At 43.6% G+C, this 25,085-nt stretch overlaps 1 protein-coding gene across 2 annotated transcripts in view; it reads left to right on the top strand.

The window, feature by feature from the left end:
• The window catches only part of CTNND2 (catenin delta 2), a 1,201,869-nt gene that overhangs the window by 1,015,327 nt on the left and 161,457 nt on the right, over positions 1–25,085 (top strand). For both annotated transcript variants that reach the window (XM_049861022.1, XM_049861014.1), the window contains exon 14: positions 1,796–1,981. In XM_049861022.1, the coding sequence (XP_049716979.1) occupies positions 1,796–1,981 (186 nt within the window). The remainder of the gene's footprint in view (positions 1–1,795; positions 1,982–25,085) is intronic.

The following is a 25,085-nucleotide window of genomic DNA, read 5'->3' as shown; positions in this document are numbered from 1 at the left end:
CTCTGTGAGTCCCCCTTGCTGCTGTAACAAGTTACCACAGACTTAGTGGCTGGAAACACAAGCTCATAGTCTTGTAGTTCTGGGAGTCCAAAATCAAAATGAGTCTCACTGGGCTAAAGTCCAGGTGTCAGCAGTGCCTTATTCCTTCTGGAGTCTCTAGGAGATAATCCATTTCCTTGCCTTTTCCATGTTCTAAAGACCGCCCACATTCCTTGGCTCATGGCCCTTCCTCCATCTTCAAAGCCAGCAATGGCTGGCCATGTCTGTCTTAGGCTGGGCTCTCCAGAGGAGCAAAACCAGTGATGCATGTATAAATGCATAGAGAAATTTACTTCAAGGAAATGGCTCACTCAGTAGTGAAGAAATGGCTCATGCAGTTTGGGGTCTGGCTAGTCCCAAATCTGTGGGGTAGATGACAGGCTGGTGGCCCCTGCTGCCTCATGTTGCAGGGGCTGACGAACCCAGAATCTGCAGGTCTGCTGACTCATGGGGTTGAAGGTGTTGGCAAATCCATAACCTGCAGGACAGGTGGCATGCCAGAGACTTCTGCAGGCTTATATCCCAAGAACCGGAGGTCAGGTGATGAGAAGGGAGTGGGATCCAGAGAGAGAGCGGGGAAGCTTTGTATATAAGTACGAACATCCGTTTATATGCTAGAGGCAGACCCCACTCCGAAGGAAACCCCACTTTCAATTGGCTGCCATCAGATCACACAATGGAAGGTGATTACATGGTGTCTGCCACACCACTGAGAATCATGGCTTAGCCAAGTTGACACACAACATTAACCATCACAAAGCGCGTCTCGCATCGAATGACTCTGACACTGACTCTCCTGCCTCCGTCTCCCACCTATAAGGACCCTGTGATTACACTAGGCCCACCCAATAACCCAGGTTCATTGCCCCATCTCAGGTTCATCTGAAGAGCAGCCTTACTTCCACCTGCAAGCTGAAGCCCCCCTTACTCTGAAACATATTCACAGGCTCCAGGGATTAGGACATGGACACCTCTGAAGGGGCATTGCCCTGCCTACCACACATACATATATTAGCTCACATAATCCACACAACACCCCTAAAAATCCAGGTGCTATTATGATCATCTCCCTTTTACAGAGGAGAAGACTGAGGCACAGAGAGGTTAAGTGCGTTAGCCAAAGTAACACAGCCAATCAGTCACAGACCCGGAGCTTTACAGCATGTGCCCTTACCCTCTGTCTGACTCCTGTGCAATAAAAACAGGAGCCTCAGCCATCTCTAGAGAACACAGTGAGATTAAAACTTTGATGCCCCTGGGTGACCACAGCTCCTGGTGTGCCTGGGACCACCTGTTTGTACCTGTTGCCCCGTTTTCCTCCCAGGAACTGTCCTGGTGAGTGGCAAATGTTAGTGTCACCTACCCAGAGCTGACTGAAATGAGATTTTCCTCCTCTCCATGACGCCAAGCCCCAGTTCCCGAGCAGGAGTCGTCTGTAAATGGACGGACATTTGGAACATCTTGTAGTCGTACCTTTTTCCCCCAATGTCAAGTGCATTTCAGTTAACAATGATAGATGTTTATAGAAGTAACTGTTGCTGATATGTAGTTTCTTTGGGGCAGAAGAGGTCTTCAGACCTTTCCAAGCTTTTCTAAATTCTTTCCACTGTGTGTGAGTGTGGGTGTGTGCGTGCACGCATGCATGTGTGTGTGAGTGTATGTTTGGGCACTGAGTGCTTTTCTAGGCAGCACAGTGCTGGTAAGTGTTTATTCATTCCTCCCCTGTGTTCCTTTTCTCCTTCCCCGGGTCCTCCAGACCGTTGAAAACTGTGTGTGCATCTTAAGGAACCTCTCGTACCGGCTGGCCGCGGAGACCACTCAGGGACAGCACATGGGCACGGATGAGCTGGACGGGCTGCTGTGTGGCGAGGCCGGTGGCAAAGACACGGAAAGTTCTGGGTGCTGGGGCAAGAAGAAGAAGAAGAAGAAGTCCCAAGACCAGGTGATGCGGGCTACCGGCAGCTGCATGCAGCCACCCCTTCCCTAATTACGGCATTAACGCTTTGTCTGCATGCCAAAGCAGAGGGCTCTGCGTTCCCGGGGGCGTGCGTGAACCTCGCTGGCTCCTCTGCGTGGTCTTCCTGTGGGGGTCTCACAGCTGAGACAGTGGAACGTTCAACGACTCCCCCACTCCCACCCCAAGTCTTGCAGGAGAGCCAAGATAGGAAATTGCAAAAACAGAAAAAGCCACTTGAGTCAAGTTAGACCCCAATGGTGATTCTTCTGTGTGTCGGTTCACAGGTTTATTGAGGTCCTTGTCAGCACCCACCAGGGCCCCATGCAAGCAGCAGGGATGCACCGAGTAGGTGATGTGGTGTCAGGAGGGAGGCTGAGGAGAGCAGCACAAAATTCAAGTCCAACACACCTTTTATGGCGTGTTTTATGACGTTTGGATGTGCAATCTTGTACTTACCATTGGAAGTGGAGTAGCAATCTGAGAATTCACAACTGTTCCAACAGAATGCCATTAGAAGCCTGGCTTTTAGGGCAATTCAGGTGGATTTAGGAAGATGTCCAGCTAGAGAGTCCTTCCAAACAGGATGGCCTTTTACCTGGTGCAGCTGGAAACAGGTGGCTCTGCAGGGACATAAAGGCCACTAGGCAGCTTCTCTCTACCCTGGGGGATCAGAACTGCCTCCACCCCTCTCCCCAGAGCCTCTGGTAGGTGAGCCCCTCACCTAGACTGCCCTACCAGGTATGAGTGTAGTGTGAGGATGCTGCCCATTGCGCCGCCAGCCGAAAACCACTACCACCAGGGTTTTCCCCATTTCCCCTGGGTACTGTGGTCGGACCTCCAGCTTCTGAGGGTCTTACAGACTCAGGATCAGCCTGTTGTTGGGAACAGACCACTGAGGAAGGGGGACAGGACCCAAAACTCACTCACTCACTCTCTCTGGCTTTCTCTCTCTCCTGGTTTTAATTTATTGTCAACATGCAGAAGTATTTGTTTGGATTGCAGCGCTCTATTTTCTAAAGTATTCTAGAAATAATTTATCTCCAGTAAGGGTTAAACCAAACAAACCCATTGCTGTTGAGTTGAGTCCAACTCGTAGTGACCCTGTAGGATAGAGTAGAACTGCTCCACAGGATTTCCAAGGCTGTAAATCTTTACGGAAGCAAACTGACACATCTTTCTCCCACAGAGTGGCTGGTGGGTTCAAACTGCAGATCTTACAATTAGCAGCCGAGCACTTAACCACTGCACCATCAGGGCTCCTTCAAGTCAGGGATAAAGGAAGTATTTTACCTAGAGTAACTGTAACAGAACACTGCTCGGGTTCTTGTCCTGTGCTTTTAGCCAGTCGAAATAAGACGGACACTCATTGCAAGGGAAACAGAAGTGGCAAGTTAATTGTCTGCGTAGACAAGGAGCAACACAGGGCCTAGCGACCACATGTTCCCCATCTGAGGGGGCTGGGGTACTTTACGTTTCCAGTGGCATCCAGGGGTTGGGTTTGGTACCCGGAACTCTCTGCCCTTAGCCCTCCCATGTCCATACTTGGAGGTCTGGACGTTAAATCACCTTCTGTCGGATGTCGATGTGGTGGGACCCCTCGCTTCTCAAATGGAATCTGGTGAAACTGTGGGCTGAAATAGTGTTCTTTCCAGTGACAGTCGGGTCCGGGGTTGGGTGAGGAAGGGGATCTCCTCAATCTGCACATGCTGCAAGGTCTAACTTGGGCCGGTTTAGTGGACAGAGCCACTACCTGCTGCGATTTCCTGAAAAATGTTGCTCAAAACAGGCTCGTGGTTAGCAAGGCGAAGAAAGGAGGGGAAGGGGTGTTGATTGAGGGTTTCATGAGTATTAATGGGGATGCATTCTTAAATATAATTCCTAAGTAGTACTTGAATGTGTCAATGTTAACAATTTCTTTTAGGTTCTGGCTCTCTGGGTGTTTGTACTTTTTACAACTTCTGTATCTACGTGTCCCAGCTTAAAGGAGCCTATGATTTAGGAGATAGGTGCCTGTTTCCTCTCTGATCACTGTCTTCTACTCGGAGAACCAAATTCCCAGCCTGGCTTTTTCTTCTGTCGTAGGTCAGTGCCGTGTCTTCTGTCCTCTCCCTGCATTGGAGGGCCCCTTTAGGAAGCAGTGAGCTGTGGTTGTTAACTCGCCCACTGTCCAGGGGAATACACTGCTCGGTAGCTGGTATTTATCAGACAGCTGCCCTGTGTCAGGCATTGTGCCAGCTGCTGCCTGATTGCTCAGTTTTGCTACCTGGTACCTGAGAGAGCTAGGATGCTGAACAGGTCTCAGCAGAGCTTCCTGACTGAGATAGAGTAGGAAGAAATGCCTGGAAATCTGCTTCTGAAAATCAGCCAGTGAAAACCCTGTGGATAATAGCGGTCCGATCTGCAGGCGGTGATGGGAATGGTGGAGGATCCCGCGGCGTCTCACGTGCTTGGGGTGGCCATACAGCAGGGTGTACTCGAAGGTGGCTAACAAGGGCAACTTCCGGGAGCATTTTCAGTGTGAAATCAGACAAAACATGGCTGGACAAAGGTGTAGTGGGTTTTTCACTATGTCCTCTTGCTGCACCATTTCACCACGGGACCCAGGCCCTACCGCTTAAACCTGCAGATACGATGCAGCACAACAAAGGTGCGAAGGAAGAGCGGCTTGTGGGCAGGAATCCCGTGATTCCCAGCTCCCCCAGTAGCGATAACCCCACGGGGTCTGGCCCAGGACCTAAGCAGTCAGAGTCTGCTCCTGGAACCCAGATGACTTGAGAAGGCAGGGTGGGGACATTGCATTAATACAACATTAGCCTCAACTAAGGAAACTTTAAGGAGCCCTGGCCTCGAAGTGCTTCGGTACTCAGCTGCCTACTGAAAGGTCAGCGGTTCAAACCCACCAGCTGCTCTGAGGAAGGAAGATGGGGCAGTCTGCTTCTGTAAAGATTGCAGCCTTGGAAACCCTATGGGGCAGTTCTGCTCCATCCTGTAGGGTCACGATGAGTAGGAATTGACTCGACAGGCAATGGGGATGAAGAAACTTTTATCTGAGACTGAATTCACTCTGATATCAAGGCTTTATCTTCAGCGTTTGAGCTATTGCTCAGATTCTGGGCTGCATCTCCCTGATGGCCTGCGCCCATCACTGGGATCTTATTTAATAAGATCCTCCCCCAACACTGAACCTTTTCCCCAGCTCTGCAAAAATGCATCGTGGCTTTAAATCTTTCAAGTGACAGCTGAGATTAGGAATTGATTGGGTTCCTAGAAGGACTTCACCCCATTGCAATCCAGCCCTTCTTCCCAGGTGTTCCTACCTCCACGAATGTTGTGGTGGAGGGCTTCCTCTGCTTAGAAAGCTGCACTTTGAACCATATGTTATGGCACCCAGGCACTCTTTTCTAAATTGACTAAGGTGAAATCATTGATAGGTTTTATGATTTTGCCAAAAGTCTAGATGAAAATACACATGGTTAATATGTCCTTTTTTTTTTTTCGTACAGTATTCTTTTAGGAAAAAGCAAGATTTCCTAGCAAAGTTTTGCCATAGTTAAAATGCAACAGAATGTTCTTATTTATAAAGAGGTGTTGAAGCTGTGACTCAGCCAGGATACTTTAAAAAAAAAAAATTTAAGTAAACTAAGTGTATATTAAATATAAGACAAAAATATTTTTTAGTGCCAGGAAATTCAATGTCAAGGAAAATGAGGATGTGAACAGATAACAATTATGCTTGTTTTAAAAGCTGTTTAGTGTCTTTTGTCACGTTCAGTATATTTTAAAACAGTCAAAAGTAAAAACTGTGTTCATTTAAAGCCCGATGGAAGGGAGGCAAGGCAGAAAGGGGCGGGAGATGGGGAGGGAGGGAAGGTGGGGTAGAACGTTAGATGAAGAAAGAGGGGAAACGGGTGGTACCATCCATTCTTCCGCACTGGACGTCCAGATGGCGCCACCTACTGGGGAAGGCTGGCATCCTAGCCAGCCTGGAGTTTTTCATCAGGGAGCTTGGAGGAGAAAAGTATTGTTACTGGTTGCTGTCCAGTCGGTTTCAACTCATGCAACCCCATGTGTGCAGAGTAGAACCGCTCCACAGGGTTTTCAAGGCTGCGACCTTCCAGAAGCCGATTGCCAGGCTTGTCTTCCAAGGCACCTCTCTGTCGTTTGAACTGTCAGCTTTTCAGCTATTAGTCAAAACACGTAACTGCACGAGCCAGGGAGTTCATAGAGAGAGAGAGATACAGATATACACATACTGATGATATAGAAAAAGTGTACATATAAAATATATGGTTGGAGGCAGGGGCCAAGATGGCGGACTAGGTGGACGCTACCGCGGATCCCTCTTGCAACAAAGACTCGGAAAAACAAGGGAATCGATCACATACATAACAATCTACGAACTCTGAACAACAAGCACAGACTTAGAGACGGAAAACGAACAGATACGGGCAGACAGCGACTGTTTTCAGAACTAGGAGCCAGCGCACCAGCTGACTACTTGGAAAATCTAGTTTCCCAGTGATGGCTCGGAGACAGCAGTCCATATCAAACCACATAAAGAAACAGACCATGACAGCTTCTCCAACCCCCCAAACAAAAGAATCAAAATCTTTCCCAAATGAAGATACAATCCTGGAATTATCAGATACAGAATATAAAAAACTAATTTACAGAATGCTTAAAGATATCACAAATGAAATTAGGATAAATGCAGAAAAAGCCAAGGAACACACTGATAAAACTGCTGAAGAACTCAAAAAGATTATTCAAGAACATAGTGGAAAAATTAACAAGTTGCAAGAATCCATAGAGAGACAGCATGTAGAAATCCAAAAGATTAACAATAAAATTACAGAATTTGACAACGCAATAGAAAGTCAGAGGAGCAGACTCGAGCAATTAGAATGTAGACTGGGACTGCTGGAGGACCAGGGAAACAACACCAACATAGCTGAAAAAAAATCAGATAAAAGAATTAAAAAAAATGAAGAAACCCTAAGAATCATGTGGGACTCTATCAAGAAGGATAACTTGCGAGTAATTGGAGTCCCAGAACAGGGAGGGGGGACAGAAAACACAGAGAAAATAGTTGAAGAACTCCTGACACAAAACTTCCCTGACATCATGAAAGAAGAAAGGATATCTATCCAAGATGCTCATCGAACCCCATTTAAGATTGATCCAAAAAGAAAAACACCAAGACATATCATCATCAAACTTGCCAAAACCAAAGACAAACAGAAAATTTTAAAAGCAGCCAGGGAGAAAAGAAAGGTTTCCTTCAAGGGAGAATCAATAAGAATAAGTTCAGACTACTCAGCAGAAACCATGCAGGCAAGAAGGGAATGGGACGACATATACAGAGCACTAAACGAGAAAAACTGCCAACCAAGGATCATATATCCAGCAAAACTCTCTCTGAAATATGAAGGAGAAATTAAGATATTTACAGATAAACACAAGTTTAGAGAATTTGCAAAAACTAAACCAAGACTGCAAGAAATGCTAAAGGAGATTGTTTGGCCGGATGACCAATAATATCAGCTACCAGCACAATACAAGGTCACAAAACAGAACGTCCTGATATCAACGCAACTCAAACAGGGAAAGCACAAAAACAAACAAATTAAGACTAATTCTAAAAAATAAATAAATAAACAAAATAATACACACAACAGGAAATCATGGAAATCAATAGATAAACGATCAAAATAATCAAAAAGAGGGACTAAATATAGGAGACATTGAACTGCCAGATGGAGAGTGATACAAGGCGAAATAGAAGGATACAAGTTAGGTTTTTACTTAGAAAAATAGGGGTAAATAAAAAGGTAACCACAAAAAGGAATATCAATTCCATAACTCAAGAAAAAAGCCAAGAAAAACGTAACGACTCAATAAACACAAAGTTAAACATTATGAAAATGAGGATCTCACAAGCTACTAAGAAAAACGTCTCAGCACAAAAAAGCAAACAAGTACACACTAAGAAGGATCTGGCAATCTACTAAAAAATGGCCAGTAAAAACCTTATGAATAGCAGTGGAACGTTGCCGGATATAGTGCTGCCTCCTCAAAGTAGAGTCAACCTTAATGACGTGGATGGAGTAAAGCTTTTGGGACCTTCATCTGCTGATGTGGCACGACTCAAAATGAGAAGAAGCACCTGCAAACACCCATTAATAAAAGGAGTTTAGAATGCACCAAGTATCCATCTAGCAAAATTGGAAATCGTCAAAATGAAGTGGAACACATAAATATCTATATCCTAGGCATTAATGAGCTGAAAGGGACTGGTATTGGCCATTTTTAATCAGACAATCATATAGGGGTCTACTATGCCAAGAATGACAAATTAAAGAATGGTGTTGTATTCATTGTCAAAAAGAACATTTCAAGATTTATCCTGAAGTACAACCTGGTCAGTAATAGGATAATCTCTGTATGCCTATAAAAACGACCAGTTAATACTACAATTATTCAAATTTATGCACCGAACACTAATGCCAAAGATGAAGAAATTGAAGATTTCTACCAACTTCTGAAGTCTGAAAATGATCAAACATGCAATCAAGATGCATTTATAATTATTGGTGACTGGAATGTGAAAGTTGGAAACAGAAGGATCGCAGTTGGACAGTATGGCCTTGATTATAGATAGAAACAACACTGGAGATCGCGTGATAGAATTTTGCAAGACCAACGACCTATTCATTGGAGATACCTTTTTTCAACAACATAAACAGTGACTGCACACATGGACCTTGCCAGATGGAATACACAGGAATCAAATCATAATAAGCTCATTACCATTGGTCAGAACAAGGGCAGGGGCAGACTGCAGAAAGACCATCAATTGCTTCTAGGCCATTTCAAATTGAAGCTGAAGAAAATTAAAACAAGTCCACGAGAGCCAAGATATGACCTTGAGTATATCCCACCTGAATTTAGAGACCATCTCAAGAATAGATTTGACTCATTGAGCACTAATGACCAAAGAGTTGTGGGATGACATAAAGCACATCAAACATGAAGACAGCAAAAAGTCATTAAAAAGTGAGGCAAGAAAGAAAAGACAAAAATGGATGTCACAAGAGACTCTGAAATTTGCTCTTGAATTTAGGGTAGCAAAGCGAATGGAAGAAATGAGGAAGTAAAAGAGCTGAATAGAAGATTTGAAAGGACTGCTCAATAACACAAAGTAAAGTAGTATAATGAAATGTGTAAGGAAGAACACAGCATTTCTCAAGCTGAAAGAACTGAAGAAAAAATATCGAGCCTCAAGATGCAATACTGAGGGATACTAGGGGCAAGATATTGAAAGATGTAGGAAGCATCAAAGAGAAGATGGAAGGAATACACAGAGTATTCTGCACCAAAAAGAATTGGTTGACATTCAACCATTTCAGGAGGCAACATATAATCAAGACCAATGGTATTGAAGGAAGAAATCCAAGCTGCTCTGAAGGTGTTGGAGAAAACAAGGTTCCAGGAATTGACAGGATACCAATAGAGATGTTTCAACAAATGGATGCAGCACTGGAAGCAGTCACTCATCTATGCCAGGAAATTTGGAAGACAGCTACCTGACCAACCAACTGGAAAAGATTGTGCCCATATTTTTGCCCATTCTAAACAAAGGTGATCCAAATAAAAAAATACCGAAATTATCGAACAGTATCATTAATCACACACAAGTAAAATTTTGCTGAAAATCATTCAAACATGGTTGCAGCAGTACATTGGCAGGGAACTGCCAGAAAGTCAAGCCAGATTCCGAAGAGGACGTGGAACCAGGGATATCATTGCTGATGTCAGATGGATCCTGGCTGAAAGCAGAGAAAACCAGAAAGATGTTTACCTGTGTTTTATTGACTATGCAAAGGCAGTCGACTGTGTGGATCATAACAAATTATAGATAACATTGCAAAGAGTGGGAATTCCAGAACACTTAATTGTGTTCATGAGGAGCCTTTACATAGATCAAGAGGCAGTCTTTCAAACAGAACAAGGAAATACTGTGTGGTTTAAAATCAGGAAAGGTGTGCATCGGGGTTGTATCCTTTCACCATACTTATTCAATCTGTATGCTGAGCATATAATCCAAGAAGCTGGACTATATGAAGAAGAACGCGACATCAGGATGTTTGGAGGAAGACTAATTAATGACCTGTGTTATGCAGATGACACAGCCTTGCTTGCTGAAAGTGAAGAGGACTTGAAGCACTTACTGATGAAGATCAAAGACCACAGTCTCCAGTATGGATTACACCTCAACATAAAGAAAACCAATATCCTCACAACTGGACCAACAAGCAACATCATGATAAACAGAAAGGATTGACATTGTTAAGAATTTCATTTTACTTGGATCTACAATCAATGCCATGGAAGCAGCAATCAAGAAATAAAAGGACATATTGCAGTGGGCATATCTGCTGCAACAGACCTCTTTAATGTGTTCAAAAGTAAAGATGTCACTTTGAGGACTAAGGTGCACCTGACTCAAGCCATGGTATTTTCAATCACCTCATATGCACAGGAAAGGTGGACAATGAATAAGGAAAAATTGGTGCTTTTGAATTATGGTGTTGGCAAAGAATATTGTATATACTGTGGACTGCCAGAAGAATGAACAAGTCTGTCTTAGAAGAAGTACGCCCAGAAAGTTCCTTAGAAATGAGGATGGCAAGACTTCATCTCTCGTCCTTTGGTCATGTTATCATGAGGGACCAATCCCTCGAGAAGACATCATGCTTGGTAAAGCAGTAGGTTGGCAAAAAAGAGGAAGACCCTCAATGAGATGGATTGACACAGTGGCTGCAACAGTGGGCTCAAGCATAACAACAATTGCAAGGATGGCGCAGGACCAGGCAGTGTTTCCTTCTGTTTGTCGTATGGTTGCTATGAGTTAGAACTGACTTAATGGCTTCTAACAACATCAACAACACATGAAATCCCATCACCTAAAAGGTTTTTGGATATTTAGGGCTCTGTTGTTGGGTATTACTTCTTCAGGAGCCTCACACATTTCACACAGTACCATAGGAAAACTATACGCCCAAAAATGAGATTCCAATCCAAACAGCATCAAAAAGAACTTTTATTAACAGCTAAAATCACCTTACCAGTGATTTGAATTTTAAACAACTGCTTCTCCTTATTTCAGACAAGATAGATGTTAATTATAAATCTATGTATCTATATACCTATACATACACATATGATATATAAATACTAAATAAGTAAAATTGCAATAACCTACGAGAAAAAAAAAAAAATACACACACCGGTTATCCGCCTCATAGGAGGAGTCACAATACTCTAGCATGTATCTTTCAGACCTTTTTTAGTCCACCTTTATGCATTGTGCTGTGTAACCCTTCAAAATTCAATTGTCCTGTGTTGGTTAGAGTGTGAGTTAGAGGCCACATCAGACAGCCAAATTCATAGTGTTGCAGAGTAGATAAAAGTGTATTTCCCACCTATGCGGAAGTGTGAGCTGCTGGAGCCCTGCTCTGTGGAGTCACCAGGGATAGGCTCCTTGTAAGGTATTATGCTCTCATATTAGGATGCTGCCTCCTCCTTTTTGTCCAAGATGGCTCTCCACATCCATATTCCAGGAGCAGAAAGGGAGAAAGAAGACAGGAAGTGCCCTTTCTTCAGGGACCCGCCCAGAAGTTACACACACATCACTGTTGCTTACGTCCATTTTGCCTGTACTTGATCATATGACCAAACCTAGCTGCAAGGGAGGCTGGGAAGCTTAGTTTTCTAGTCCTGACATAACAGAAATATCACAAGTGGATGCCTTTAAAGAATAGAAATTTATTTTCTTACGTTTCTGGAGTCTAAAAGGCTAAATCAAGGTCTCAGCAGTGTTGATTCACCCTGTGAGCCTCTGTCCTAATTTCTTGCGTCTGCCACCCATCCTTGGCAATCCTTGGTATTCCTTGATGTCTGTCTTTCTTCATGGGCTCCCTCCCCCTGTGTCTCCCTGTCTATTCTGCTGTTTTTATAACTCAGAAGTGATTAGGTTAGGACCCATCCTGCTCTGGTATGATCCTATTCACATAACAAAAGAAAACCCTTATTTCCAAACAGGGCCAGTTTACGGGTACAGGAGTTAGGATTTCAACATATATTTTGAGGGGAAATAGTTCAGTCCATAACAGAAGTGTAGTCTTTATGATCCAGAACCATGACTGTAGGTAAACTTCGGGCATTCTCTTAACTGAAGGAGAAAGGGAAACAGTAGCAAACTAAGAGGATAAGGCAGGCATCCTCTGTCCCTACAAAGAGGGATGTTTTGTCACTGAAATTGTTTGGAATTGATAGCACATTGTCATAAAAAAAGAACAGTGATTTTTATTTATGTTACTGTTTATAAATTCTCTGCAAGCAATGCAGCCCCTTTTCTGCCTTCACTCAGTGCCCACCTTGGCACCCACTGACGGGGAGAACAGGTGTGAGCACAACCCCCACTCCGCCCCACTCCACATACTGGTTTATGACAGTTTATCACTTAATGCAGGAGCCCTGGTGGCTCAGTGGTTAAGTGTTCAGCTTTTAATCAAAAGGTCGGTGGTTCGAACTCACCAGCCACTCTGCGGGAGGAAGATGGGCAGTCTTTTTCCGTGAAGATTAGAGACTTGGAAACCCTGTGGGGCAGTTCTGCCCTGTCCTGTAGGGTTGGTGTGAGTGGGAATCGACACAATGGCAACAGGTTTTTATCACTTAACACAGCAAAACCTCTTTCCTTGCCCATGAGTACTTATTACCACCAGGATGTTGAAGCACTGCCAAAAATGAATTGTCAGGCTACACGATCATGCAATTAACTGATCTGTTTTTTTTTTGTTGTTGTTGTTATTAGAAAGTAGAGAACGAGAACTCATGTTTCACTGGTTAATTTTTTCAGCAGCAGACTGCCAGGTCCTTCTTCCTAGCCTGTCTTAGTCTGTGTCACGGATCGAATTGTGTCCCCCCAAAATATGTGTATCAGTTTGGCTGGGCCATGATTCCCAGTATTGTCCACCATGTTGTCATCTGATATGATTTTCCTGCGTGTTGTAAATCCTACCTCTCTTAACGAGGTGGGATAGGTGGCAGTTATGCTAATGAGACAGAACTCAATGTACGAGATTGGGTTGTGTCTTGAGCCAATCTCTGTTCAGATATAAAAGAAATGAGCACAGCCAGGGGGACCTCGTACCACCAAGAAAGCAGCACCAGGAGCAGAGCATGTCCTTTGGACCTGGGCTCCTTGCACTGAGAAGCTTCCAGTCCAGAGGAAGATTGATGACAAGGACCTTCCTCCAGAGCCAACAGAGAAAGAAAGACTTCCCCTGGAGCTGATGCCCTGAATTTGGACTTGTAGCCTACTAGGCTGTGAGAAAATAGGTTTCTCTTTGTGAAAGCCATCCACTTGTGGTATTTCTGTTACAGCAGCACTAGATGACTAAGACAGTCTGGAAGCTCAGCTGAAACCTGTCCACCATGGGTGACCCTGCTGGAATGTGAAATACCGGTGGCAAATTTTCCAGTATCACAGCAACACACAAGCCGCCACAGTACCACAAATTGACAAACTTCATCTCGTGTACTTTGGACATGTTATCAGGAGGGACCAGCCCCTGGAGAAGGACATCATGCGTGGTAACGTAGAGCATCAGCAAAAAAGAGGAAGACCTTCGATGAGATGGATTGACACAGTGGTTGCGACAGTGGGCTCAAGCATAGCAACAATTGTAAGGATGGTGCAGGATGGGGAGTGTTTCGTTCTGTTGTACATCAGGTCACTATGAGTTGGAACCAACTCAACAGCATCTAACAATAACCTAACAACAGAAAATGAGGGCAGTAGTGGTTCAGGGTAGATTCTCACCCAAGGTTTGATTCCCAGCCAAGGTACCTCCTGTGCAGCCACCATTCATCTTGTCAGTGGAGACTTGCATGTTGCTATGATGCTAAACACGTTTCAGCAGCACTTCCAAAGTAAGAGGAACTAGGAAGAAAGGCCTGGCAATCTGGAAATCAGCCAATGAAAATCCTGTGGGTTACAATGGTCTGGTACGCAGCAGATCGTGGGGACGCCACAGGACCAGGTAGCATTTCCTTCCACTGTGCACAGGGTCCCCACGACTTGGGGCTGATGCAACGATGGCTAACTACAACAACAAATTAGAAAATTGTGTTGTTTCCGAATTTGTTACTGGTGTAAACTGTAACATCTGTGTAGTTAAATCTCACCTACATCCTTAATTACTTCCTAAGGATAGATTTTCTTTTTTAATTTATTTCTGTTTTTGAGAATACGCACAGCAGAACACACGGCAATGCAACAATTTCTACGTGTACAATTCAGTGATACTGCTTACGTTCTCTGAGTCGTGCGGCCGTTCTCCTCCTCCTCTCCCAAGTGTTTTCCTTCCCCGTGAATGTAAATCCACTGTCCCCTAGCTTTCCTCTGTCATCTTTCGAGGTGCTGTTCATTTGATCCCCTATAGAGAGATCTTGGAAGAGCACAGAGAAATATCTAGATCAAACGAATGTTTTTAAGGCTTTGGGTACAGGCACCACGATTTAGCCTAATCACTCTACATGTAAATAACAGTTTAAGTGCCTAAATCGATTTTTCTTTTTTAGTACCATATTGGAGATCAGTCCTTCGTGGCATTCTTGATGATTTCGAGTTCTCATTTCCTAATAACACAGGTTGTTTTCTTTTCTTTCCCAACAGTTTTCATTTCCTTATTAGTAACCATACTTCTTCTTTTGCTGCTGAATACCATCTCCTCTCTGCCATCTGCTTGTTTCAGCTCTGCTCTCTCCTCCCTGCGGTTCCAGGAGAGACTCCCTGCTTTCCCCTCGCCACACACCAGCCACTTGTCCCAAGGCAGGATATTGATGTCCTGGAAGCAGCAAATCAGACAAGCCTGCAAAGGTCGCCGCTGCCCGTTTTTTGTAGTGAATCTATTTTGCCAAGACCCATAAATGAATGCGGTTCTTGTGCTGCGTCCTCACCTCTGGTATAAAATGGAGCTCGTCACCTAAGACGGCTCCCCGTTTGTTTTCATGAGTTGACAGGCTCAGAACTTTTAGTCTTCTCTGTTAGTCGCCTTAATTGCCTTTTACCATTCAGTACTCCAAACCAGAAAAACAGCACCGTCGAGTCAATTCTGACTGGTGGCGACCCTCCGCAGGGTTTTCAGCGCTTGGCTTTTAGGAAGTAGATCACCAGGCAGTTCTTCTGAGGCACCTCTGGGTGGACTTGAACCTCCAGCATTTCGGTTAGCAGTCAAGTGCTTTACACCGTTTGCACAACCTAGGAACTCGCATGGCGGCAGTGCTCTGTATCTTATACTGCTAGATAGGGTTTCTCAACCTCCACACTGTTACATTTTGGGTGGATAATTTGTTATTGGAGGAGGGGGGTGCTGCCCTGTACATTGTAGTATGTTTAGCAGCATTCCTGGCTTCTATCCACAAGTTCCCAGAAGCAACTCTCTCCACCCCGTATCTAACAACCAAAAATGTCTCCTGTGGAGTAAAATCACCCAGTTGGAAACCACTAGAATTGGGCTATACTTTGAAGGAACATATCACCAGTGGTGTAGTGGTTAAGCACTCAGCTGCTAACCTAAAGATCAGTGGTTCAAACTCACAAGCTGCTCCGCTGGAGAAAGGTGTGGCAATCTGCTTCCCTAAAGATTGGAAGCCTTGGAAACCATATGGGACAGTTCTACTCTGTCTTACAGGGTTGCTATGAGTTGGAGTCCACTCGACGGCAACAGGTTTGGGTTTTGGTATCACCAAAGATAAAAATGAACCAGCAGGGACTACAGGAGTATCTGAAAGTTGTTGGCATCTTAGGATCAGACCCCATCAGCAGGCAGGTAAGGGGAGGACCATGGCCCTGGTCCCATTGCATGTGCAGGAGAGTTAGGAGCAGAGAGAATTCTAGATGTACATTCATGGCATTCTGCCTGGTTCCATCACGGTGACTTCGAGGAGAGGCAGGCAAGCCTGGGGGTGCTCCCAGGTGGGATTCAACAGAGGTGCTTCATCGTGGCAGTCCCTGGAGCAGGCAGCATCCCCAGCCCCCTTCACCATTTTCCCAAGGATTGGACTTGCTGACAGCCCCTGATCATACCAGGGAGGTGAACCAGCAAGGCCATACCTGAGAAGGTGACCTCTTTGCTTTGCTCCGAAACCACTGTATCCAGCCTCTTCTTTAACTCAGACTTCTAATCTCTCAAATGCAAACCCCTGGCGTCCTCAGTAAGGAGGCTGTGAGGGAGAGCCGGGAGACAGCGCGGTGCCACCTAAATACAGCTGATGGCCATCATCGCCTCGTCCCACTCAGCACCAGCTGGAGCCAATTTCTTCTGAACAGCTCCTGGGGGAGTTGAGACATTCAAGCTACCCTTTTCTTCCATATTCCCAAGAGTCAGCACAAAGAACCGTTTCTCCTCTGGCTTTTTACAATTGCCTGGAGTTTTTAACACTTGTCGCCTCCCCAACCACCCCCCTCCCCAAAACCAAGAAAAAGCTAGACATGATAATGAAACGCTGTAAAGGCAAATCAATTAGTAATTCTGCTGTTCAAAGGGAGCTGGGGGCGGGGGGGGGGGTGCCAGGAAGTGGCTGGCTTCTGTTTTTGGTGTTACTTTTTAATGTGGTGAGGACTGGCTGCAGCCTAATTAAACCAAACCCTGCTTCAAAGAACATCCCCTGAAGGTTCGCTTAGAGTCTTCTCATCCAACATGTTGTGGTGTGTGACTTCACATGGAAGAGAGCGGAATTTTCCAAACAGGACGTTCTCCCTGTTGTCACAGCTCCACTCCCTTTATCAGTGTCTCTGGTCTCTTGTTAATTTTAGTGACCCAGGAGAAGCCACATGAAACCCACCTAGCTGAAATCTCTCAAAAAACAAAATTGTTGTTGTGAGTGGTCATTGAGTTGGCCCCCAGCTCACATGACCCCATGCACAACAGGTGGCTTACAGATCGGACTGTTGTGATCCACAGGGTTTTCATTGGCTGATTTTCGGAAGTAGATCACTAGGCCTTTCCTCCTAATCTCTCTTGGTCTGGAAGCGCCACTGAAACCTGTTCAGCGTCGTAGCAACACACAGGCCTACACCGACAGATGGGTAGGTGGCTGTGTATGAGATTCATTGGCAAGGAATCGAACCTGGGCCTCTTGCACAGAAGGTGAGAATTCTGCCTCTCAACTACCAATGGCCCCAAGAGCCCCGGTAGTGCAGTAGTTATCTGGTAGACTGCTAAACGGTAGGTCGGCGGTTCTAACCCACCAGCAGGAGAAAGACGTGGTAGTCTGCTTCGGCAAAGATTACAGCCTGTGGAGCAGTTCTACTCTGTCCTATAGGGCCGCTGCGAGTCGGAATCAGGTGGTTTGGTTTTGGTTAGCCTGCAAATGAGTAATGGCTGTGAATGCTTGCTAATTGGTAGAGAAACCTCCATAATGGAGAGGCATTCAGCTGGTGAAGCAGCCTTTTCTGTTTATGTTCTGAAGATACAGCTCTCAGCAGTACCAGCTCAGCTATGTATCTAGAGTTGACTGGCAGAGACTGTGACGATGGCTATGACATAATGTGGAGAGGAGGAGTGCATTGTAGAACTTCTCCTGAAATGCAAAACTCCTCTCTGAACGTGGTGAGGCTCTTGTGTATATCTCCATGGTGCCGCAGAGTGTGTTCTGGAGATCAGAGACGGGGACAATTGTAAGCTGGTTCTGGGGCGAGAAGCTGAAATTCTCTTTCTTGTCTGCCCTACTCATTCAATAGGGTCCTATATGAATGAAATAATTAGAGTAGTCCCATGAGTCTCTGTTCCTTAAAGCACCCCATGTTTACAGAGTCTCTTTGCGAAGTATGTAGACATTCTCAGCACTTTCTGGTTTTTTGAACTTTCTGATTTTTATCTGTAAATCACATCTTTCTCTTCATATAAGAAGCAAACAGGTTCTACTCCTCCATCGTCTATCCCGCTAAGATAGAAATCTTTTAAATAGAATTTAAACCCTATGGGGAAGCACCTCAACATAAAGAAAACAAAAATCCTCACAACTGGACCAATGAGCAACATCGTGATAAACGGAGAAAAGATTGAAGCTGTCAAGGAGTTCGTTTTACTTGGATCCACAATCAATAGCCATGGAAGCAGCAGTCAAGAAATCAAAAGACACATTGCATTGGGTAATCTGCTGCAAAGGACTTCTTTAAAGTGTTGAAGAGCAAAGATGTCACCCTGAAGACTAAGGTGCACCTGACCCAAGCCATGATATTTTCAATCACATCATATGCATGTGAAAGCTGGACAACAAATAAGGAAGACGGAAGAAGAATTGATGCCTTTGAATTGTGGTGTTGGCGAAGAATATTGAATATACCATGGACTGCCAAAAGAACGAACAAATAGGTCTTAGAAGAAGTGTGGCCAGAATGCTCCTTAGAAGCAAGGATGCAAGACTGCGTCTTACATACTTTGGACATGTTTTCAGGAGGGATCAGTCCCTGGAGAAAGACATCATTCTTGGCAGAGTACAGGGTTGGCAGAAAAGAGGAAAACCCTCAACAAGGTGGATTGACACAGTGGCTGCAATGATGAGCTCAAGCATAACTACAATTGTAAGGATGGCGCAGGACCGGGTAGTGTTTGGTTCTGCTGTGCATAAGGTTGCTATGAGTCAGAACCAACTCGATGGCACCTAACAACAACAACAACAACATGGGGAAGCAAAAGTATTAAAAGCAAGTCCAAAGAAAGATTTTTTTAATTTAATTTTTTTTCTTTTAACTGAACACTGAACACATCCCACAGCTGTGCTATCTTCCTCCTAGGCTGACATTTCCTCACTGTGGCCATTTGACATCCTCTTCCCTGACCATGACAGAGCCCTTGTGGTGCAGTGGTTAGGAGCTCCGGCTGCTAATCAAAGGTCAGCAGTTCAAATCTACCATCCGCTCCTTGGAAACCCTATGGGGCAGTTCTGCTCTGTCCTGTGGGGTCACTGTGAGTCAGAATAGACTCCACGGCAATGGGTTTGGTTTTTTTTGGTTTCCCTGACCACAACAGAACCAAAAATCATCATGACCACATTTCAGCAGCCCGTTGACTTCTGACATGGGGAGCTTGCTAATTCTCTTCTCAGAAAGGTTTTGAGCATTTGAGCTTCACCTTCCTGAAGAGAGAATACCTATTTTCTGTTCTGTAGAGTTGTAGAAATTGGACAATATAAAACATTCAATGTATTTTTTTTTTCATTGAACTTAGCTGTATGGTCATACATGTAAAGTCAGTAGAGAAAAAATTATGAGATAATGTGTTATTGAATGTGGTACATTTTGAGGTAACAAATCCATTTATTGGCTTGCTCTGTGACCTGTCTTCTGTCAACATGTTCCTGCCACACGTACTCTGCTTTGGTGCCAGCTTGTCCCCAAGTCCCCAAGAGAGCTCCATGACCAGAAGGCCATGGTGGAGCTCAAGCGACCTCCTGACAAAGTTATCTTAGCACACACTATGAGAGCCATTAAAAAAAAAAAACCTTGAAACGGAGGGGCGGAGCCAAGATGGCGGACTAGGCAGATGCTACCTCGGATCCCTCTTACAACAAAGACACGGAAAAACAAGTGAATCGATCACATACATAACAATCTACGAACCCTGAACAACAAACACAGATTTAGAGATGGAGAACGAACTAATACGGGGAAGCAGCGATTGTTTCCAGAGCCTGGAACCAGCGTACCAGTCAGGTACGGCACAAGCACAGAGAGCTGCTCCACCCCCTGAACTAACCCCGGGAGGGAGACCAGCCGGTTCGCAGCCGGTAGGAGAAGTCCCCGGGAGGCAGTGACTGGTCTTGGAGCAGGAAGAGCAGCGTACGAGCTGGGGAACCGTCCCGCAGGGATTTGGACTGGATGCAGGTACGGCATAAACACGGAGAGTTGCTCCACCCCCCTGAACTAACCCTGGGAAGGGGACCAGCCGGGTCGCGCGGGCGGCGTGGGACGCAGCTGGTAGGAGAAGTCCCCGGGAGGCAGCGACTGGTATTGGAGCGGGGAGAACAGCGTCCCAGGCGGGACACTCGGTCACGGCACAAGCGCGGGGAGCTGCTCCACCCATCTGAACTAACCCCGGGAGGAGGCCCAACTGGTTCTCGGGGGCGGCACGGCCACGCGGCTGGAGGGACGAGAAGTCCCCAGGAGGCAGCGACTGATTTTGGAGTCGAGAGTGCACCGTCCCAGTACGGGAGCCTTGACGCTGGGCGTGGGGCTGGAAGCGGAGGATCTGACCGTGACTCCAGCGGGCCAGACTCCCCGGGGGCAATCTCCACACAGCCAGCACACATAGGCGACGTGCCCCATGGGAATCTCAGATATAATAGTCATTCCAAGCAAGACAAGCAACTCTGGCTATATTCTGAGGTGCTACTCTCCTATCTCTCTGTTCCCTCCCCCACCCTCCCCAGGCGGCTTCATTAACATCTGAATAGCCTGAGCCACAGGGAGAACTCTGATAGGGATCTGACTGCATTTTTTTTTTAGCAGATTTTCTGGAAAAACTAGTTTCCCAGTGATGGCTCGGAGACAACAATCCATATCAAACCACTTAAAGAAGCAGACCATGACAGCTTCTCCAACCCCCCAAACAAAAGAATCAAAATCTTTCCCAAATGAAGATACAATTTTGGAATTATCAGATACAGAATATAAAAAACTAATTTACAGAATGCTTAATGATATCACAAATGAAATTAGGATAACTGCAGAAAAAGCCAAGGAACACACTGATAAAACTGTTGAAGAACTCAAAAAGATTATTCAAGAACATAGTGGAAAAATTAATAAGTTGCAAGAATCCATAGAGAGACAACATGTAGAAATCCAAAAGATTAACAATAAAATAACAGAATTAGACAACGCACTAGGAAGTCAGAGGAGCAGACTCGAGCAATTAGAATGCAGACTGGGACATCTGGAGGACCAGGGAATCAATACCACCATAGCTGGAAAAAAATCAGATAAAAGAATTTAAAAAAATGAAGAAACCCTAAGAATTATGTGGGACTCTATCAAGAAGGATAACCTGCAGGTGATTGGAGTCCCAGAACAGGGAGGGGGGACAGAAAACACAGAGAAAATAGTTGAAGAACTCCTGACAGAAAACTTCCCTGACATCACGAAAGACGAAAGGATATCTATCCAAGATGCTCATCGAACCCCATTTAAGATTGATCCAAAAAGAAAAACACCAAGACATATTATCATCAAACTCACCAAAACCAAAGATAAACGGAAAATTTTAAAAGCAGCCAGGGAGAAAAGAAAGGTTTCCTTCAAGGGAGAATCAATAAGAATATGTTCTGACTACTCAGCAGAAACCATGCAGGCAAGAAGGGAATGGGACGACATATACAGAGCACTGAAGGAGAAAAACTGCCAGCCAAGGATCATATATCCAGCAAAACTCTCTCTGAAATATGAAGGCGAAATTAAGATATTTACAGACAAACACAAGTTTAGAGAATTTGCAAAAACCAAACCAAAGCTACAAGAAATACTAAAGGATATTGTTTGGTCAGAGAACCAATAATATCAAATATCAGCACAACACAAGGTCACAAAACAGAACGTCCTGATATCAACTCAAATAGGGAAATCACAAAAACAAACAAATTAAGATTAATTAAAAAAAAAAATACACATAACAGGGAATCATGGAAGTCAATAGGTAAAAGATCACAATAATCAAAAAGAGGGACTAAATACAGGAGGCATTGAACTGCCATATGGAGAGTGATACAAGGCGATATAGAACAATACAAGTTAGGTTTTTACTTAGAAAAATAGGGGTAAATAATAAGGTAACCACAAAAAGGTATAACAACTCTATAACTCAAGATAAAAACCAAGAAAAACGTAACGACTCAACTAACATAAAGTCAAGCACTATGAAAATGAGGATCTCACAATTTACTAAGAAAAACGCCTCAGCACAAAAAAATATGTGGAAAAATGAAATTGTCAACAACACACATAAAAAGGCATCAAAATAACAGCACTAAAAACTTATTTATCTATAATTACCCTGAATGTAAATGGACTAAATGCACCAATAAAGAGACAGAGAGTCACAGACTGGATAAAGAAACACGATCCATCTATATGCTGCCTACAAGAGACACACCTTAGACTTAGAGACACAAACAAACTAAAACTCAAAGGATGGAAAAAAATATATCAAGCAAACAATAAGCAAAAAAGAAGAGGAGTAGCAATATTAATTTCTGACAAAATAGACTTTAGACTTAAATCCACCACAAAGGATAAAGAAGGACACTATATAATGATAAAAGGGACAATTGATCAGGAAGACATAACCATATTAAATATTTACGCACCCAATGACAGGGCTGCAAGATACATAAATCAAATTTTAACAGAATTGAAAAGTGAGATAGATACCTCCACAATTATAGTAGGAGACTTCAACACACCCCTTTCGGAGAAGGACAGGACATCCAGTAAGAAGCTCAACAGAGACACGGAAGATCTAATTACAACAATCAACCAACTTGACCTCATTGACTTATACAGAACTCTCCACCCAACTGCTGCAAAATATACCTTTTTTTCTAGTGCACATGGAACATTCTCTAGAATAGACCACATATTAGGTCATAAAACAAACCTTTGCAGAGTCCAAAACATCGAAATATTACAAAGCATCTTCTCAGACCCCAAGGCAATAAAACTAGAGATCAATAACAGAAAAACTAGGGAAAAGAAATCAAATACTTGGAAAATGAACAATACCCTCCTGAAAAAAGACTGGGTTATAGAAGACATCAAGGAGGGAGTAAGGAAATTCATAGAAAGCAACGAGAATGAAAATACTTCCTATCAAAACCTCTGGGACACAGCAAAAGCAGTGCTCAGAGGCCAATTTATATCAATAAATGCACACATACAAAAAGAAGAAAGAGCCAAAATCAAAGAACTGTCCCTACAACTTGAACAAATAGAAACTGAGCAACAAAAGAATCCATCAGGCACCAGAAGAAAACAAATAATAAAAATTAGAGCTGAACTAAATGAATTAGAGAACAGAAAAACAATTGAAAGAGTTAACAAAGCCAAAAGCTGGTTCTTTGAAAAAATTAACAAAATTGATAAACCACTGGCTAGACTGACTAAAGAAATACAGGAAAGGAAACAAATAACCCGAATAAGAAATGAGAAGGACCACATCACAACAGAACCAAATGAAATTAAAAGAATCATTTCAGATTATTATGAAAAATTGTACTCTAACAAATTTGAAAACCTAGAAGAAATGGATGAATTCCTGGAAAAACACTACCTACCTAAACTAACACATTCAGAAGTAGAACAACTAAATAGACCCATAACAAAAAAAGAGATTGAAACGGTAATCAAAAAACTCCCAACAAAAAAAAGCCCTGGCCCGGACGGCTTCACTGCAGAGTTCTACCAAACTTTCAGAGAAGAGTTAACACCACTACTACTAAAGGTATTCCAAAGCATAGAAAATGACGGAATACTACCCAACTCATTCTATGAAGCCACCATCTCCCTGATACCAAAACCAGGTAAAGACATTACAAAAAAAGAAAATTATAGACCTATATCCCTCATGAACATTGATGCAAAAATCCTCAACAAAATTCTAGCCAATAGAATCCAACAACACATCAAAAAAATAATTCACCCTGATCAAGTGGGATTTATACCAGGTATGCAAGGCTGGTTTAATATCAGAAAAACCATTAATGTAATCCATCACATAAATAAAACAAAAGACAAAAACCACATGGTCTTATCAATTGATGCAGAAAAGGCATTTGACAAAGTCCAACACCCATTCATGATAAAAACTCTTACCAAAATAGGAATTGAAGGAAAATTCCTCAACATAATAAAGGGCATTTTATGCAAAGCCAACAGCCAATATCACTCTAAATGGAGAGAACCTGAAAGCATTTCCCTTGAGAACGGGAACCAGACAAGGATGCCCTTTATCACCGCTCTTATTCAACATCGTGTTGGAAGTCTTAGCCAGGGCAATTAGGCTAGACAAAGAAATAAAAGGTATCCGGATTGGCAAGGAAGAAGTAAAGTTATCACTATTTGCAGATGACATGATTATATACACAGAAAACCCTAAGGAATCCTCCAGAAAACTACTGAAACTAATAGAAGAGTTTGGCAGAGTCTCAGGTTATAAAATAAACATACAAAAATCACTTGGATTCCTCTGCATCAACAAAAAGAACACCGAAGAGGAAATAACCAAATCAATACCATTCACAGTAGCCCCCAAGAAGATAAGATACTTAGGAATAAATCTTACCAAGGATGTAAAAGACCTATACAAAGAAAACTACAAAGCTCTACTATAAGAAATTCAAAAGGACATACTTAAGTGGAAAAACATACCTTGCTCATGGATAGGAAGACTTAACATAGTAAAAATGTCTATTCTACCAAAAGCCATCTATACATTTAACTCACTTCCGATCCAAATTCCAATGTCATATTTTAAGGGGATAGAGAAACAAATCACCAATTTCATATGGAAGGGAAAGAAGCCCCGGATAAGCAAAAAGCACTACTGAAAAAGAAGAAGAAAGTGGGAGGCCTCACCTTACCTGACTTCAGAACCTATTATACAGCCACAGTAGTCAAAACAGCCTGGTATTGGTACAACAACAGACACATAGACCAATGGAACAGAATTGAGAACCCAGACATAGATCCATCCATGTATGAGCAGCTGATATTTGACAAAGGACCAGTGTCAATTAACTGGGGAAAAGATAGCCTTTTTTAACAAATGGTGCTGGCATAACTGGATATCCATTTGCAAAAAAATGAAACAGGACCCATACCTCACACCATGCACAAAAACTAACTCCAAGTGGATCAAAGACCTAAACATAAAGACTAAAACGATAAAGATCATGGAAGAAAAAATTGGGACAACCCTAGGAGCCCTAATACAAGGTACAAACAGAATACAAAACATTACCAAAA

This window comes from Elephas maximus, chromosome 2, assembly GCF_024166365.1.
Source record: "Elephas maximus indicus isolate mEleMax1 chromosome 2, mEleMax1 primary haplotype, whole genome shotgun sequence".
Lineage (NCBI taxonomy): Eukaryota > Metazoa > Chordata > Mammalia > Proboscidea > Elephantidae > Elephas > Elephas maximus.
Note: the sequence above shows the minus strand (reverse complement) of the source record. Positions and strands in the feature narration are given on the sequence as shown.